Raw genomic sequence first — 15,322 nt, 5'->3', positions numbered from 1 at the left:
ATCTTAATAAAAATATCAATTCTTTGGGAAGAGAGAGGTAGAAGTTTGGATTAATAGAATTTACTACTAATAGAATAATTTGGTCATGATGAATTTAAAAAATACATTTTTCTTTCAATAATTATTTTATGTTTAAATGAGGTAAAATTTATAAAATCTGCATTAAAGTAATGTTGAGGGCACTCTGGTGATAACAATGATGAGGTTTATTTTTGCCAAAACATCTGAGGGAAACATTACTTGCTGTTTGTCCGCTGTGAACTTCATACTACATTGCCCAAGGATAGAAAATTAATGGGTATCACCCTGTTAGAAAATCCTCACAAAAAAAGCCAAACTCAAAGGATGCGGAATTGTCAAGACTTTCAAACAGAGATTTGCTTAGGATTTCACTGATGACAATCTCTTGGGTTACAATAGATAGGGAAGGTACGAAGCACAACCCCTTCTGGCCTATCCCATTTTGAAAACCTGTGGGTGTGCTCACCTTTTCCTGGACATCACACACATACATGAATCAAGCAAGGCATTCAAAAACATTGACATATGAGATCAGAATAAATAAGAGAAATGAGCTATTCTTTATACCTAGAAATAGCTGGAAATGACTGAAAACATTGAAAGGGCGGAGGTTTGCACTTCAGCACCATGAATGGTGTGATGCGATCCCATTTCCATCACGTGGCCAGACTGTGTGCAGTTAGGAAGTTGGAGAGATGAGCTGGAGGCCATGAAGATTTCTGCCTTGAAAACAGAAGCTATGTTGGAGTTTTAGAACAGTGGGACATGGTGAATAAAAACTGTTAAAACATTTCTTCTTTGCTTTTCTTCTTAGGTGAGTTTTCCTGGTTTGGAGGGAGTAGTTGTAGGAGGGCTTTTTGGTAGGGGATATCCGAGTCCTAATCCTTTTGGCCTCTGCATGGCTTGAACTGGCTCAGAGATCCCCTTGCCGTCGCGTCCAAGGCCTGACCCAGGTGTCCAGCCCATATTCTGAAGCATTCGGTTCCCAATGTTGTTTTCTAGGATTGGCTGGGCGTTTTCACCTACAAATCCTGAAGTGATAAAATGAGAACATACATTGGTATGAACACAGGTGAAGATCTTCTGAGGCTATGAAAACCATATTTATCTAAGTGTTTCTCCCCTCAACGAGACACTAGAGAGGGTTGTTAATTCCCCTTTGGATTCATCTTAGGATACTTTTTGTAGTAGGGGGGATGATGGAAAAAAGATCTCTGGGCTTTTGTTCTCTCATCTGTAAAACAGGCATAATACGACGTACACTGCCTACCTCACAGAAAGTTGTAGGATCACACGAGATCATGCTTGTAAAGAAAGTTCTCAGTAAACCATTAGTACTCTACAAGTGGATTTATTTTCACTACCATGTTAGCCTCATGGGTAATTCTGAAAATCACCAACTTAGACCATAATATCTTACATTTGCCCAGGACCTTGGCATCGAACAAAAAACTAAAACCAAACCAAACAAGATGCACAATTAATGGCATCCTTAACTCCTAGGAATTTACTTTCCTATAATCCTCTTTTTGTTACTTATTCTTCAGTCTGTAACATATGCATCCTTCAATTCTCTTCCTCCTACTCCTTCCATGGCCATGTTTTAATGAATATAAAAGCAGGTAAGGAGTGAAAAATAGAGGAAAGGAATATTGAAATATATATAGATAAAACATTTATATCTCTCTCACTGTGTATAAAACAGTCCTCCAGAGTTCCCTCCCTCCTCCTCTCCCTTCCCCACCTACCTTCATCCCTCATTTGGAAAAGGAGATCGGCTAGTGCTTAACATGACATTTAGATACAGCTGTTGTTTCCCACATTTTCTTAGTAAAGACAATTGAGAAAATGCATCTATTTTAAGCATTTTCACTTCGATGACATTTTCAAAGATACACTTTTAATTTTAATTTTCTTGCAGGCCCTTATGGAAAAAGTTGAGCATACATGAGGGGACTTCAAAAAGTTCAGGGAAAGATTTGTACTATCTTTTTTTGCAGACTCTTTGAAGTGCCTCCTATACTATATTTGGTTCTAGGGAAAAAGTTAGAAGTACTAATTATCTAAAGTCAAAGGATTGGGAAATTAACAAATGTCACAAAAGTCAAAGAATTACAAGGATCTGAGCTCCTTCCTTGGATTGCGGGCACGGGCTTGGTGACTCTGGCCCTCTGTAGCACAGGCTGGCTCTCCTGGAGAGTCATTTCAGTTCATCTTCTAGCAGCATTATTAGAGCATGGTGTACAAAAAGAGACAGCAAATCTGGACCTATCCAGATACAAGCAACCAGATCATTTCTATGGTTACTCCTCTTTGAGAAGAAGAAAGTGATTATTAAACGAATACCAGAGATTGTGTAAGAAAAAAGGGGTGAAGATATCTTAAAACAACCTTTGTTTTAGTGAGAACATATTCAGCCCAATCTCTCCCACTAGGGCTTCCCAAGAAGTCTCTTATAGAGCTCTGAGGTCCACAGTTTCAGGGACATAGTGTTTGGTCACCTCGGCACGTGGCATAGCAGCTCAGCCTTGGGTCCAGCCTATATCTGCTCTAAAATGTGGACTGTGCCTTCCTAGACAGAGGTTAAAATGGGCAGCTGTTGATAAGACCACTCACTGCTCTCAAAGGTTCATGAGTCAGAATTCTCTTTAGCACCAACCCACTGTCTCCCCCACCCCACCCTTTTCCCATCAACCTCAATTTTCTCCTCGGGATTCCTGATTTAAGATTATGACAGTATGTTTTCCCGACTGGGGGACTCTGTCTTATTCCTTATGTGATACTATGTTCAGGACTGTGATACCAGGCACAGAAGGAGCCTCAAGCATCAATAACAGTAACAAAAATATTACCTATGGGACTCCAGACTATAGTAGTATTCTATTTCTTGGCCTAGGTGGTGGTTACACAAACGGCCAATTTAGTATTGTTCTTTAATCTGCACATATACATTTTCATGTGTTCTTTGGTATATATACTTCACAGTAAAAGAATAATAGAAGAAATGTTACTGTTGAACCAATAGCATGTCTCATCTCACAATTTGTATCTGGGAAACAGCAAATGGGTTATTCCCTGTGATTCTGACTTGTAGAACAAGGAAAACTGTAAAGTGCTAGAGATGGGTTTTAGTAACTGTAACTCTTTATTTCCTATGGAGTAACCATCAGTTGATTTTCAAAGCATTTTATTGAACATTTTGGTATTCTCAATCTTCAGTACATTTTAGGACTGAGGATGCAATCCACTATTGCCATTTGCTAAATTCACTGCAGGGAGTAAGAACTGGGTTACCACAATAATCAGCTGGCTTTGGACTTATCAAACAGATTCTTAGTTCACTGAAACAAGTACCTTAACATGTAACAGAAAACAACCTTCAGCTACCTGCACCTTGAACGTCAACATCTAATGTCAAAAAAAAAATATTTATTAACATTATTTACTGCTTGATCAGGGCAAAATATGCACATACAGACACTATATATTCTGTATCTTACTCTCTCTCTCTTTCTCTATACTCATTCCTTAGTATCTGTGGAAGACTGGTTCCAAGACCTCCTTGGATACCAAAATCTGCAGATGCTCAATCCCTTTTATAAAATGGTGTAGTATTTGCATATAACCTACACACATCCTCCTATAAACTTTAAATCACCTCTAGATTATTAATAATATCTAATCAATGTAAATGTTACATAACTAGTTGTTATACTGTATTGTTTTTATTTGTATTTTTTTGGTTATTTTTATTGTTGTATTATTTTTTATTTATTTATTTTTTTCTGAAAATTTTCCACCCGTGATTGGTTGAAAACATGGATGTGGAACTCACAGACACAGAGGGCCTATGTGTGTTTGTGTGTGAAAGAGAGAGAGTAAAAAATGGACCTCTTCATTACAAAAAACAAAGAAAGGCCTTTTGACAAAAATCTTGCTTAATGTAACAGAAAAAGCAACTGAGTTTTTATTTTGAAATTATGATTATGGTGGCAACCAACACAGACTTCCAAGGAAGGTAGTTGGTTTTCTTTTCTGAACAGCTGCTGATCAGGTATTCCAGGTTAAAAAGTGCACTAACAGTTTGTCTCATATCCCTGAATTTTCAGTGACTGCTATGGATTAATTCAATTCAATCCATAAGCTAACATCAGATCAGAGGTCTAATGCTGCTCTAGGCTACACATCTGTTCACTTGCATTTTTGATACAACAGCTTGCAAAAACGCAGATTGAAAATTTGTTTAAAATTTAAGAAAAAATATGAGGCCAATTTAAAACATCTCTACAAGAGTTGCTAAATCATGGTCAATTTTCAGTCCTAAAGTTAACAGCAAATGATAATTGATTCTCTATAATAATTTTTAAAATGTTGGTATTTCAAACGTGGTGGCCCAGAGGTGGCCACTCCACCTCCATGCTCGTGTTTTTCATATAGGCAGGAAAGAGCTCATTCTGTCTCATTTTTAAAAATGCTGGTTTCATTTCTCTTCTTCATTAAAGTAAAATAAAATAAAATAAAACAAAATAAAATAAAATATAGTGTAGTAATATACTTGGAAAGAAAAAAGGAAAGAGAAAAGAGAGAGAAACATTTAATTCCTTAAATGCTAAACCTTTCCACATAGAAACACAACCTAAAAAAAAAAAAAAAGTAACAGATACTACATTTGTCACAGGGAATGATTCTAGAATGAGATCTACTCTTGGTCTCTCATATTTCTTTTATAAGATTAAGACTTGGGAGTAGAACAGCTCAGTCTCAGCACCGCATGCACCTCAACCATAATTTTCCTTACTTTCGCTCCTGGTAGTGTTAAATCCTTTAAGTCCTTCCCTAGAAGTCTCTCCTGCTTGGCCAATTTGAGCGATACACAGCCTGCTAACCCTTCTCCATGCTCCTGCTCCCAGTCCCCTGTCTGCTGGATCTCTTATATCTATTACAGCTGAGGTGGTCCCGTTCTCTCAAATCTTCCAAAGAGAATTGTGGAGGGTAATTCACTTGGGTAATTGGCTCAAGAGATGAAAATCTTGTATCGGCCTCTTCTAGCCGCTAATCTATCCAGCTGACTGCAAGCCTAATTGGCAGCTTGTTTAGTAATTTGGCTCCTAAAGTGCTGTATTGATGTTGGATAAACAGCCAATGGAAGGGGAGGTGACACATGCTGCTTCCCATATAACGACAAGTGCACTCAGGCTCTGTCCCTTTAGTTTGAGATCGCTCTTTCTTCCCATCCTCTTTTCACCCTTATTTTACTAGCCAGCTGAGGGGCAGAGCTATTACTATTATTATTAGTGATTTTATTAAAACTGTTGGGTTATAATACTATCCTCTATACTCAGTAACTAATTTAGGGACATAGATTTTTGATTATTGTTAAGAACTCAAGGAACAGCATTGAGCAGTTTCAGATGTGAGAAAGTGGTAGGTGTTACTACTCTTTGTCAAATGTTTAAATATTTCATTTTTTAATAAACAAATGACTAATTAATTCAGACTATTGTATATTTTATCTGCAATATTGCACATTTTTCATGTTACTTTTGTTAAATAAAATCAGTTCAAATAGCTAATTGTTTAAAAACACCATGCACTTACTTTTTAAATAATGGAAATTTAATGTAAAGCCAGTTTCTTTTGCTTTTTTTCTTAAGTGATGAAAACTTTGTAGAGAATGAAAGATATGATCCATTATTGATATGTCTGGGGATGGAGTGTTCTTATTAGCAGATGTTTTGTTTATACAGAAATATATTTCTTAAGGAATGATCATGTATCAAAGAATATGTGTTTTCAAAAAACTAAAAAAAAAAAAACACAAAGAAACTCTAACAATAAAACTGTATTGGTTCTGAAGGCACACAGGGATGTTTCTTTGCTATAATATAATCAGAACCATTTATGGTCCACCTACTATGTACCAGGCACATGGTATACTTGTTAGGTGCATGACATTCATTATTTCTATTCCTCATAACAACTGTGCAGGGGCAGGGAGGATATCCTCACGTTTTAGTTGTATATACTGTAAATAGCAATATGTCAGGTTTTATTCTTTAATCCATTATCAAAATTCCTGAATTTAGCTGATGCATTTATTCCATTTATATTTACTGTGATGACAGACATATCCAAATTTATTTACTATACTATTTAATGCAATTAACCTTGCTTTTTTAAAGAATTTTGTTTCCTCCTTTGTGGCATCTACTACACCAGCAAGCAATAGATGCACACCTTTAAAAGTCAACATGCACACCTAACTTAGTCCCTCACATTTTACATGTTATTGTTGCCCAGAGTTTTAATTCCATCTCACTTTTATACATCTAAATTATCCATCTTCACGGTCACTGTCACCATCATTATTATTGCTTTTATATATTCAACATTAGTTTAGCTTTAAGCATATGTTCAGCAATTTCTTTGCTCACCATTTCTTCCCAATTTTCAATTTTCTTTTTTTATGGATTCTGTTTTCTTCTACGTGAGGTATCAAATTTTGTAATGATCAGTCTTAACCTGAAAATGACTTGATTTCATCCTCACTTTTGGGTAATATTTTAGCTGGATATATAACTCCAGGTTGATTCAGCTATGTTATCTCAGCACGATGAAAATATAATTTCGTATCTTTTGGACTGTACTGCTGTTTTGAAGTTTGCTACCAGGATAAATTCTTTCCTAGGTAGGTTATATCTTTTCTCCTTGGCTGCTCTTAAGTTCTTCATTTGTCTTTGGTGTTCTGAAGTTTTATTATATTTTATGTGGCTAGGTCTGACTTTGTTTATACTTAATATTTCCTGATACAGACTTGTACTTTTTGAATATGAAGACTCATATTTCTCTTCAGTTCTAAAAATTCTGTATTATCTTCTTGAATCTTGTACCTCCCATTCTCTCTACTCTTCTTTCTGTAAGTTCTATTAGACATATGCTGAACTTCATTCTCCTGGAAGTACCTAGCCTCTCTCTCTTTTTTTCCATATACATAAAAATTTATTTATTTTTTTAATTGACATCTATTAATTGTACATATTTATGGGGTAGAGTTATATTTCAAAAATGTATATACAATGTGTGATGATCAAATCAGGGTAATTAGGATATCCATCATGGCAAAAACTTATCATTTCTTTGTGATGAGAGTTTTTGAGCTTATCTCGTCTAGCCACCTGAAAACACACAATAAATTATTGTTAATTATAGATGCCTACCACTATAGTACACTGCTAGAACTTATTTTTCCTATCTAGCTGTAATTTTGTATCCATTAACCAAACTCTCCCTGTTCCCCTTTGCCCTACCCTTCTCAGCCTCTAGTAACCACAATTCTCTCCAAAACTGTTCTTTTTAATTGCAATGATTTGTGTAAAACACCTAGCACAGTGCCCTTCATTCATTCATTTATTCAACAGACATAATTTGGAGTTTTTTAAAATAGCCACCCCTTGCCTCTCTTTCATATTTTCCATTTTTTTAATCTCTCTGTGTCGCTTTCAGGTAGTGTCTTCAGATCACTCTTAAAATTCACTGTCTTCTCAGCTGTATCTAATCTGCCATTTAATCCATCCAGTGATTTCATCATTTTTAAGACTTTTTTTTAATAAATAATCTGAAATTTCTTCTTGGTTCTTTACTATATCTGTCTTTTCTTTTTCCACAGTTACTCCCTTTCATTTTTGAGTCTGTTTTTATAACTATTTTTCAATCTTGGTTTATGAGATCATCTTCAGCAGGTTTGTATTTCTAGTGCTTCTTTGAGGGTGAAGGCATGTGCCTCTCTATTGGTTTTGCCTTTGCTTCAGTGGCCAACTTTTACGTTAATTTTTTGGTTGATTATAATTTTAAACTGTAAACTTGGGTGAGGCCAGGCTCTTGGTTTACAAATCTTCAGAGAGTTTTCTATTTGGAGCCCAGATAGAAACAAGATTCTTTATTTTTCTCTGTACCTGTGGGTGGGTTTGGTTTCTAGTGTGTCCATTTCTGAGGATGAAATGAAATCTTTCTAGAGGTTCTGACTTGATAAGGAGCCTTACACCCAGCTCCCAGGCTTGGCTCCCTTTCCACAGGGGCACTGACAAACATGCAGCAAGGTTTTCAAGGCTGGCAATAGTGTGCACGGGTGTGGAGGCTGCTCAGGACCATTTTTGGTCTTGAACATTTTCTTTTCTTTCCTGCACTCTCAGCTATGTATCTCAAAAATGGCTTTGCATTTCACTCAGCATTCCCAGGAATTCTGTAGTTTGAGTATTTTCTCATTTTTAGTCTTTCATATTGTTAGGAACAGCAATTATTTTCTATTTAATATGTGTGCTTACCCTGTTCTTAAGTCTTCCCTATACTGAATGATAACAGAGAACTGTTTATTAAGACTTTACTAAAACATATAACTGAAAGGTGTTTTGGTGGTGTATGTGTCAAGAGGTGAAGCACTGCGTATTTCCTAGGCTTTTGCTATATGTTCATAGAGACTAATTTCAAAATTAGTAGCAACAATCCTCTCAGTGAAGTCTTCCTGTTTTAAAATCGAGGAACAGATAAAATACCCTATAGCAGTCATATGAATCCAGCGATAAAAGAAAATAAAAATATAATTATCCATAGATAAATTTAGACAACTAAAGAAATCTAGCAAATCTTAAAAAAAAAAAAAAAAATGCTTGGTTACACCAAACATTTCCTAATTATGTTGGGTATTATTTTTAATTAAAAGGAGACCTTTTAAAAAACCTTCACCTATTATTATTAATTAAAACCTGCCTTTATCGCTTTAAACATTCAGAAAGATTGTTTTCCTATTGAAATACCAGTAGCATGTAGAGAAAAACATTGAAAAGTCACAAAAAGCTGTAATGTAACCTCCTGCCAAGAATTCACGTGTCCATGAAAACATAGTTACCCTGAAACAAAACCTATCCCAAGACATTAAACTTCAATAAGCATTTCTTTTGCACAACTTAAAATGCATTGAATACAGAGTGTTATGATATTTCAAGAGAAAGCAAAATAATAACAGGTAATACAAATTTGGATAACAATGAATTTAGTACTGTATAAAAACTTTTAAAAACAATGTGGTAGTCACAATTTCTCAATAAACATATTTAAATCTTTTTGCTATCAAATCCTCAATAAACTATAACTTCTACCAAAAACATAGAGCATAACCAACATTGCTGGCTGGCTTTCTAAAAAGTATTAATAATATCCCTCCTATTTTGTTCACTGCCTTTCTTCACCTTTACAGGTGACATTTTTCAAACTATAAAATGCATTCTGCTGGCAAACCTTCTTGCTTCAATAGTTCTCAATTTTGTAATCATAAATCTACATCCTTTGCTACTGAGATTGTCCACTATCTTTGGTATGTGACTTTGAATGAGGCAGAGAACAAGCTATACATTAAAAAATCAATATCAAACCTTATCAATATTCATTTTACTTTGTCAATACAAAATACAAAGGTGAAAGAGCAGTAAATAAGCTAAGGCACTGAAATAAATTTGGTGTTCCTGTCACAATTAATAAATGTTCAACTGATAACACTGCTGGCTAGTCTAGAGCCTTCCAAAGTGAGTGAAATTATGCTTCAATGCTATTGCTAAAAGAGGGTGAGAAAAAATTTTCAGTACACTAGCATGTAAAAATGATCAGATTTTGGATTATTAATTTCATAGGGGACTTTAAATCTTTTATTATTTATTATGAATACAATAGGTAACCATTCATCTTTAGAGTCATAAATTGTTATACAAACCTAGTTTGGGATTATAAAGTTAAAGTGCCTATAGTTTTCTAACAATTTTTTGGTCAATCCTTTCTAAAATTGCTGTTTGATTGCATATTTCACATATAAATCAGAGGAGATAATGAAATAATACTGAAGCTTTCAGCCTATTTCAAATGAGAAGAGAGAGTTATCTTCTCCTGCATTTTTTCTGCTTAGATTTAATTGTTGACTAAAGACAAAAGGAACTGTGGAAATATATCTCAATTCAATGTGTATTTGGGGAGGTCTGCAAGAGCTTATAAAATGGCAAGAATATTCTCTTTAAAATAATTCTACGTGCTAGCTCAAGTTCAGAAGTTTACAAACATAACCGACTTTTTCTTATGTGATGGAGTATAGTCCAGAGCTTGATAATTGTAATTTTCAAAGACAAGATGATCTGGGATTCATAACCTCATTATTAAAGTGTATTTATGCAAAAGCATTTCTTACTTGAATTCAGATAATAATCTTCACCTTAGAGTTGATTCACTAGTATTAGAAGATATTCTATTTAAAACTGAGGACTTTTAAATAACCTCAATCTCTTTCTCTTTGAGAGGAACAGTTATGCATAGATTTTAAAAATGCATTGAAAATGAGTAACATAATTCTCCTACTCTACTACTTTTTGAGTAATTTTAAAGAAATGCATTGTATTTCTACAAATTTTATGTTTCAAGTAAAAATCTAGTAATAGAATCAAAATCTCAAATCTTAAGGGAATCTTCACAACTATTTTGAAATATAACAACATCTGGAATATGCTGGTGTAAGCTTATGGGGGAAAAAAAATCCCAACTGTTTTAGGCAGAAGTTTGATGTTTGTACCCATACTCCGTATACATGACTTCCTCTGAGGTTACTGAGCTGTAACGTTGAAACCACCTGGTAGAAATATTTGTGTGACCCTCTCCACAACTGTTATGCATTTACTTCCCTTGTCACTTCACATATGGCCAGGGTGTTAGAACCTGACCCCAATATTCTCTTCTCCTTACTGCTGCCACTAAAGCAGAGTTCTTAAGATTGTTCTTGTACTATTTCTGCCACTAATGTTTGATCACTGAAAGATGGGAGAATTCAGGGGACCATTCAACTGGAATGGGGATGTTAAAGAATCCTATGCCTGCCTTATAAAAGATTTGAACTGAAGAACTTATGACATGTATTTGATCTAAGATCTGGCTAGATGTTCCTGTATGAAGAGATATATAAGACGTATTTCATGATTGTTCTGTATTTTTACATAATAGTAGCTAGATAAATCTTCTATAAAATTTAATGCATATAATAGTGGGTTTAAGTCAACATATGCAAAAGGACAGTCTTTACATATCTATTCTCACAAAGAGCCTGTAAGTAAGTTGTTATGGAAAGAGCTTGGGTTTAGGAACCACACACGTGTAGATTTAAAACCTCCCCTTGCCACTAAAACATTACGTCACTTTAGGCAGCTAAGCTAATATTTCTCTGCATCTTAATTTTATGATCTGTAAAGTGATGATAATAACACCTTCCTCATACAGTTGTTGTAAAAATAAAATAGATTCTGGTACATAGTATGTACTCAATAAGTGGTAAATATTATTCTACATAAATGCAAATACACTCTAGACTCAGATGTTCCCTAATTCTAAATTTTTAAAATTCAATGCAGCTAGAAAATGAAGATTAGGTATTATAACTAAATGCATACTTGCATAATGTAGTACCTTATATGGAACAACTGCATTAGCAGTGCTCCAATTTTAAGGTATTCTTCAATTTCATAGCACTGAACTGTGGACTAGCTTCCCTAAATAGGGAACACAAGCTTCACAGCTTTTATTTCCTTTGAACTCACCACGCAAAAAAAAAAAAAAAAAAGAAAACTCACCATAAAACAAAAACCTATCTATTCACAAATCTATATTTTTTGCTTCTCACTGCTTACTCTCTTATTGATAATCTTACTTTCATATTCTAGAATTAAAATCGCTTTTTCTATAAAAGGTCGCCTAAATGAAGTTAAGAGAAAGTTTATAAATCTGAATAGATAAGGGTCCCAGGCAACATGCCAAGGCTATTACTCTTTGCAACTGATCAAGTGTCTACACTGCAAACATTTTCTCACAGAGTGTGCTGGCTTGCAAGTCCATTATGGTTAAAGGTTACTGAGTCATCTGTAGGTGGCTACATTTTAATGCCCAGTTGACTTCCTTCTATCAGTGACTTTTCTCTGTGCCTCCCTTACCACTGCCCTGGCATGAGACTTTGCAATACACACTAATCTTACTCACATCCTTCACTACCAAGCTTGAAGCTTACTGTCCCCTCTGATCTACAGCATGTGTATTTTTCTCTATACCACACTCATTATTAGAATGGCATGTTATTAGAATGATATGATTTTTGAAGTAGAAACGAGATGTTTTTTATTCTAGTGCTAAGAAAAGGTGAATCTAAGATTGCTGCAGAGTTTGGACTAGAAACCAGACTGCCACATTCATAAGCCAGGTTTCCATCTACTACAACAGGCTGCTGCTATACTTTTAGAATTTATTACTATATCATGCACTGCATAATGACCTTATGTTCAACTATGGACTGCAAATATGACAGTGGTCCCATAAGATTACACTACTGCATTTTAACTGTACATTTTCTATGTTTAGGTATGTTTAGATGCACAAAAACTTACCATTGTGTTACAATTGTCAACAGTACAGTAACACGCTGTACAGGTTTATAGCCTATGAGCCATGGGCTATATACCATCTACGTTTGTGTTAGTATATTCTATAATGTTTGCACAACAACAAAATCGCCTACTGACATATTTCTCAGAATATATTTCTGATCTTAAGTGACACATGACTGTATTAGTCTCTTCTGGGGTTGTCATTTACGCTATCTATGCCTTATTTTCCCAACCAGTCTCTAAATTTCATGAGGCCAAATACTCCACACAAAGTCTTGCATTTGGGCAGGTGTGTAGCAAATATTTTATTGACTCGCTACCTGGAAAATCTACACGAGGAACATGCAGTACATCCCAACACCAAATGCAAATGATTTGTTTTAATAGTTTCTTGCAATGGTGCTTCTTCTTCAGTGCAAGTGATTAAGGATTATCTATATTTTATTCTTGATGATTTATAAACTCCAACTCCAACGCCTCTTTTGTTTTACCTGCTGTCGTAGGTCCAGGCAAAGGTGCAGCTTTTCTTCTCCGTTTGATATCTCCCGTGCATAAGGATCCTAAATGCATGCTTGTTTGCCTACAAGTAATTATCAGAAAAAACTATTAACAAAAGAGGGGAAAAAAATGACACATAAATACACAGCTTGTATAATCTGAACCTAAATCAAAACATTCTCAACAAAGATGGAGCTGCATAGTAAAACCACCAATCTTGTTTATATCGAAACATAATTACGTTTGCTGACAAGTGTTTAGCAGCTAAATGCGCCATCATAAATTGTTACTGGAATGAATAATATAAAAGGAATGCTTTTTAATTTTCCAAACTGGCAATCTTTCTGGCTCAACATAAAATCAAACACTGTTGCTCTTGACAGGAAAATAGCTAAGATTAATTATCTAAAGAGATCACAATATTGTTGCTAGGTTATCAATTGGTTACTAATGCTTTACTGTCAGAACAACATTTATTACAGGAAAAGTATGATCAATTTCTTTTAGGATATTATGCAGCAGTGAATTCTCTTAAAATGTTTTAAATAGATAGAAGGAAATAGTGATCTTTTTCTTATAATTCACATTATTAGAATTCTTTAGTTAATTACTTATTAGCTAGGTAAGAAAACACAATTTGAATGCATTGATGCTGTTCTACTGCTACTGAACAGTCTAACATGACCTGGGATTATATTTGTAAAGACCTGATATATAAGAACTGAGAAGTGGACCTCCTGCTATTCTTAGAACCAGTTACAATTAGATTATTCTGTCTAATCTTGGTCTCCTAAATTAAACAGTTTTTGAAAAATAAAAAACATCCCTATTGGAAGTCAAGAAAGGCTAATACAAAAATGTAAAAGGATTTAAAAGTCTTCAAACTTTTCAAGCTATAGAAGGATTGTATGCCCATTTCCTGGGTCATAATCCTCAATGTGGAGTTGAAATAGGGCCTGGGGATCATGAAGCAGAAGTAAATGGAACACGTTTATGGTAGCACATAAAGTAATACACAGAAATATCTAGTAGTATCCTGAGGTTTTAAAGAACCCAATTTGAAAACAACCAGATTATTAAAAAATAAATAAATAAAAGGAAACAACTCAGGTAAAAAGCAAGATATATGAGGGTACTTCAAAAAGTTCATGAAAAGATTAATATTATCTTTTATTCTATTTTTCCATAAACTTTTTGAAGTACTCTTATATATCTATACACATACACTCAGATATTGAAATACAATGAAAAATTAGTGCTGGGGAGTAAAATTTTTTCAAATATAGGTTGTATTTGTAAAGCACAAAGTCACTACTAATGACCTGGATAATATAAAGAGCACATATAACCAAATAAATATACCATAAAAATCAACCAACATAGCTTAACAGTAGATGGGCCTTTGTCTAGTTTTCTCTTCCTTTTGTATTGAGTGCATACTGTTTCTCTGTTATAAATATTTATAATTACTAAAATATTTCAAAAAATTGATTCATTTGGTTAAAGGCTAACTTTGCTCTGCTTTACTTTCAACATGTTTATTAACATGCATAACTGTAACATTTTTATTGGATTTTTAGGTGTGGTCTTGGTTCACGATACCATGAAAAATGAATGATTATGACCACACCTACTTTCTAAAACTATAGAGAAAATTTTTAAAAATTACAATATCACAGAGAAGACATTCTTTGTGTATGAAATTAATCCATTCCCTTATTCAGCAAGCATTTGTTAGTATCTACTATGGATGTAAGATAAGACTCCATAGTGCTGGTGAAAATGGGTAAACTAGAAAAGAAGAGATGGAAAATACAAAGGAAGTGGTAAGTTCAATTCCTATTATTGGAAGAATTTGTCTGAGTGGGGAGATAGAGTCATAAAAATGTGCGATAATTAGGGACAGTGGTGGTGGTGACAGGCACAACCAACTTTAGTAACTGCTACTAGAGATTATATTATTTGATCCTTCTAACAATTTTAAGAATGCTATATTGAATACACCTTTTTTTCTCTGTAGGAAAAAATTTGTGCGTCAGTGGAAAAACTATGCTTTTAGAGTATATCCTTCCAAGTCATCTAATTCTAATTCTATGGGAGCTATTTTACAACTCTAAGTTGTAGATAACTGAAAGCAATGGAAAATGACTGTTTATAGAAATGCAAATTAATTCTGTCCTGTGGAGAGACAAGTCTCCTTTCTGTGGAATAGTCAATTTTGTGTCCATTTGCACGTTCATTTCAACACTCCTTTACTCCATGTAAATTTGTGCTTCTCTGACTTCTCCTTTGAATCTGTTATAACATCTGCCTGATTCCCTCATTAATGAATGAGTTAAAATCTTTAA

At 34.4% G+C, this 15,322-nt stretch overlaps 1 protein-coding gene across 1 annotated transcript in view; it reads right to left on the bottom strand.

The window, feature by feature from the left end:
• Positions 1–831: 831 nt before the first annotated feature.
• The window catches only part of GPATCH2 (G-patch domain containing 2), a 164,311-nt gene continuing 149,820 nt past the window's right edge, over positions 832–15,322 (bottom strand). The window contains exons 9-10 of the mRNA XM_063113450.1: positions 12,968–13,056; positions 832–1,052 (exon numbers count right to left, since the gene is read on the bottom strand). Of these exons, the coding sequence (XP_062969520.1) occupies positions 832–1,052; positions 12,968–13,056 (310 nt within the window). The remainder of the gene's footprint in view (positions 1,053–12,967; positions 13,057–15,322) is intronic.

Source organism: Cynocephalus volans, chromosome 11 (genome assembly GCF_027409185.1).
Source record: "Cynocephalus volans isolate mCynVol1 chromosome 11, mCynVol1.pri, whole genome shotgun sequence".
NCBI lineage: Eukaryota > Metazoa > Chordata > Mammalia > Dermoptera > Cynocephalidae > Cynocephalus > Cynocephalus volans.
The sequence above is the reverse complement of the archived record's forward strand: the minus strand, read 5'-3'. Positions and strand labels throughout refer to the sequence as shown.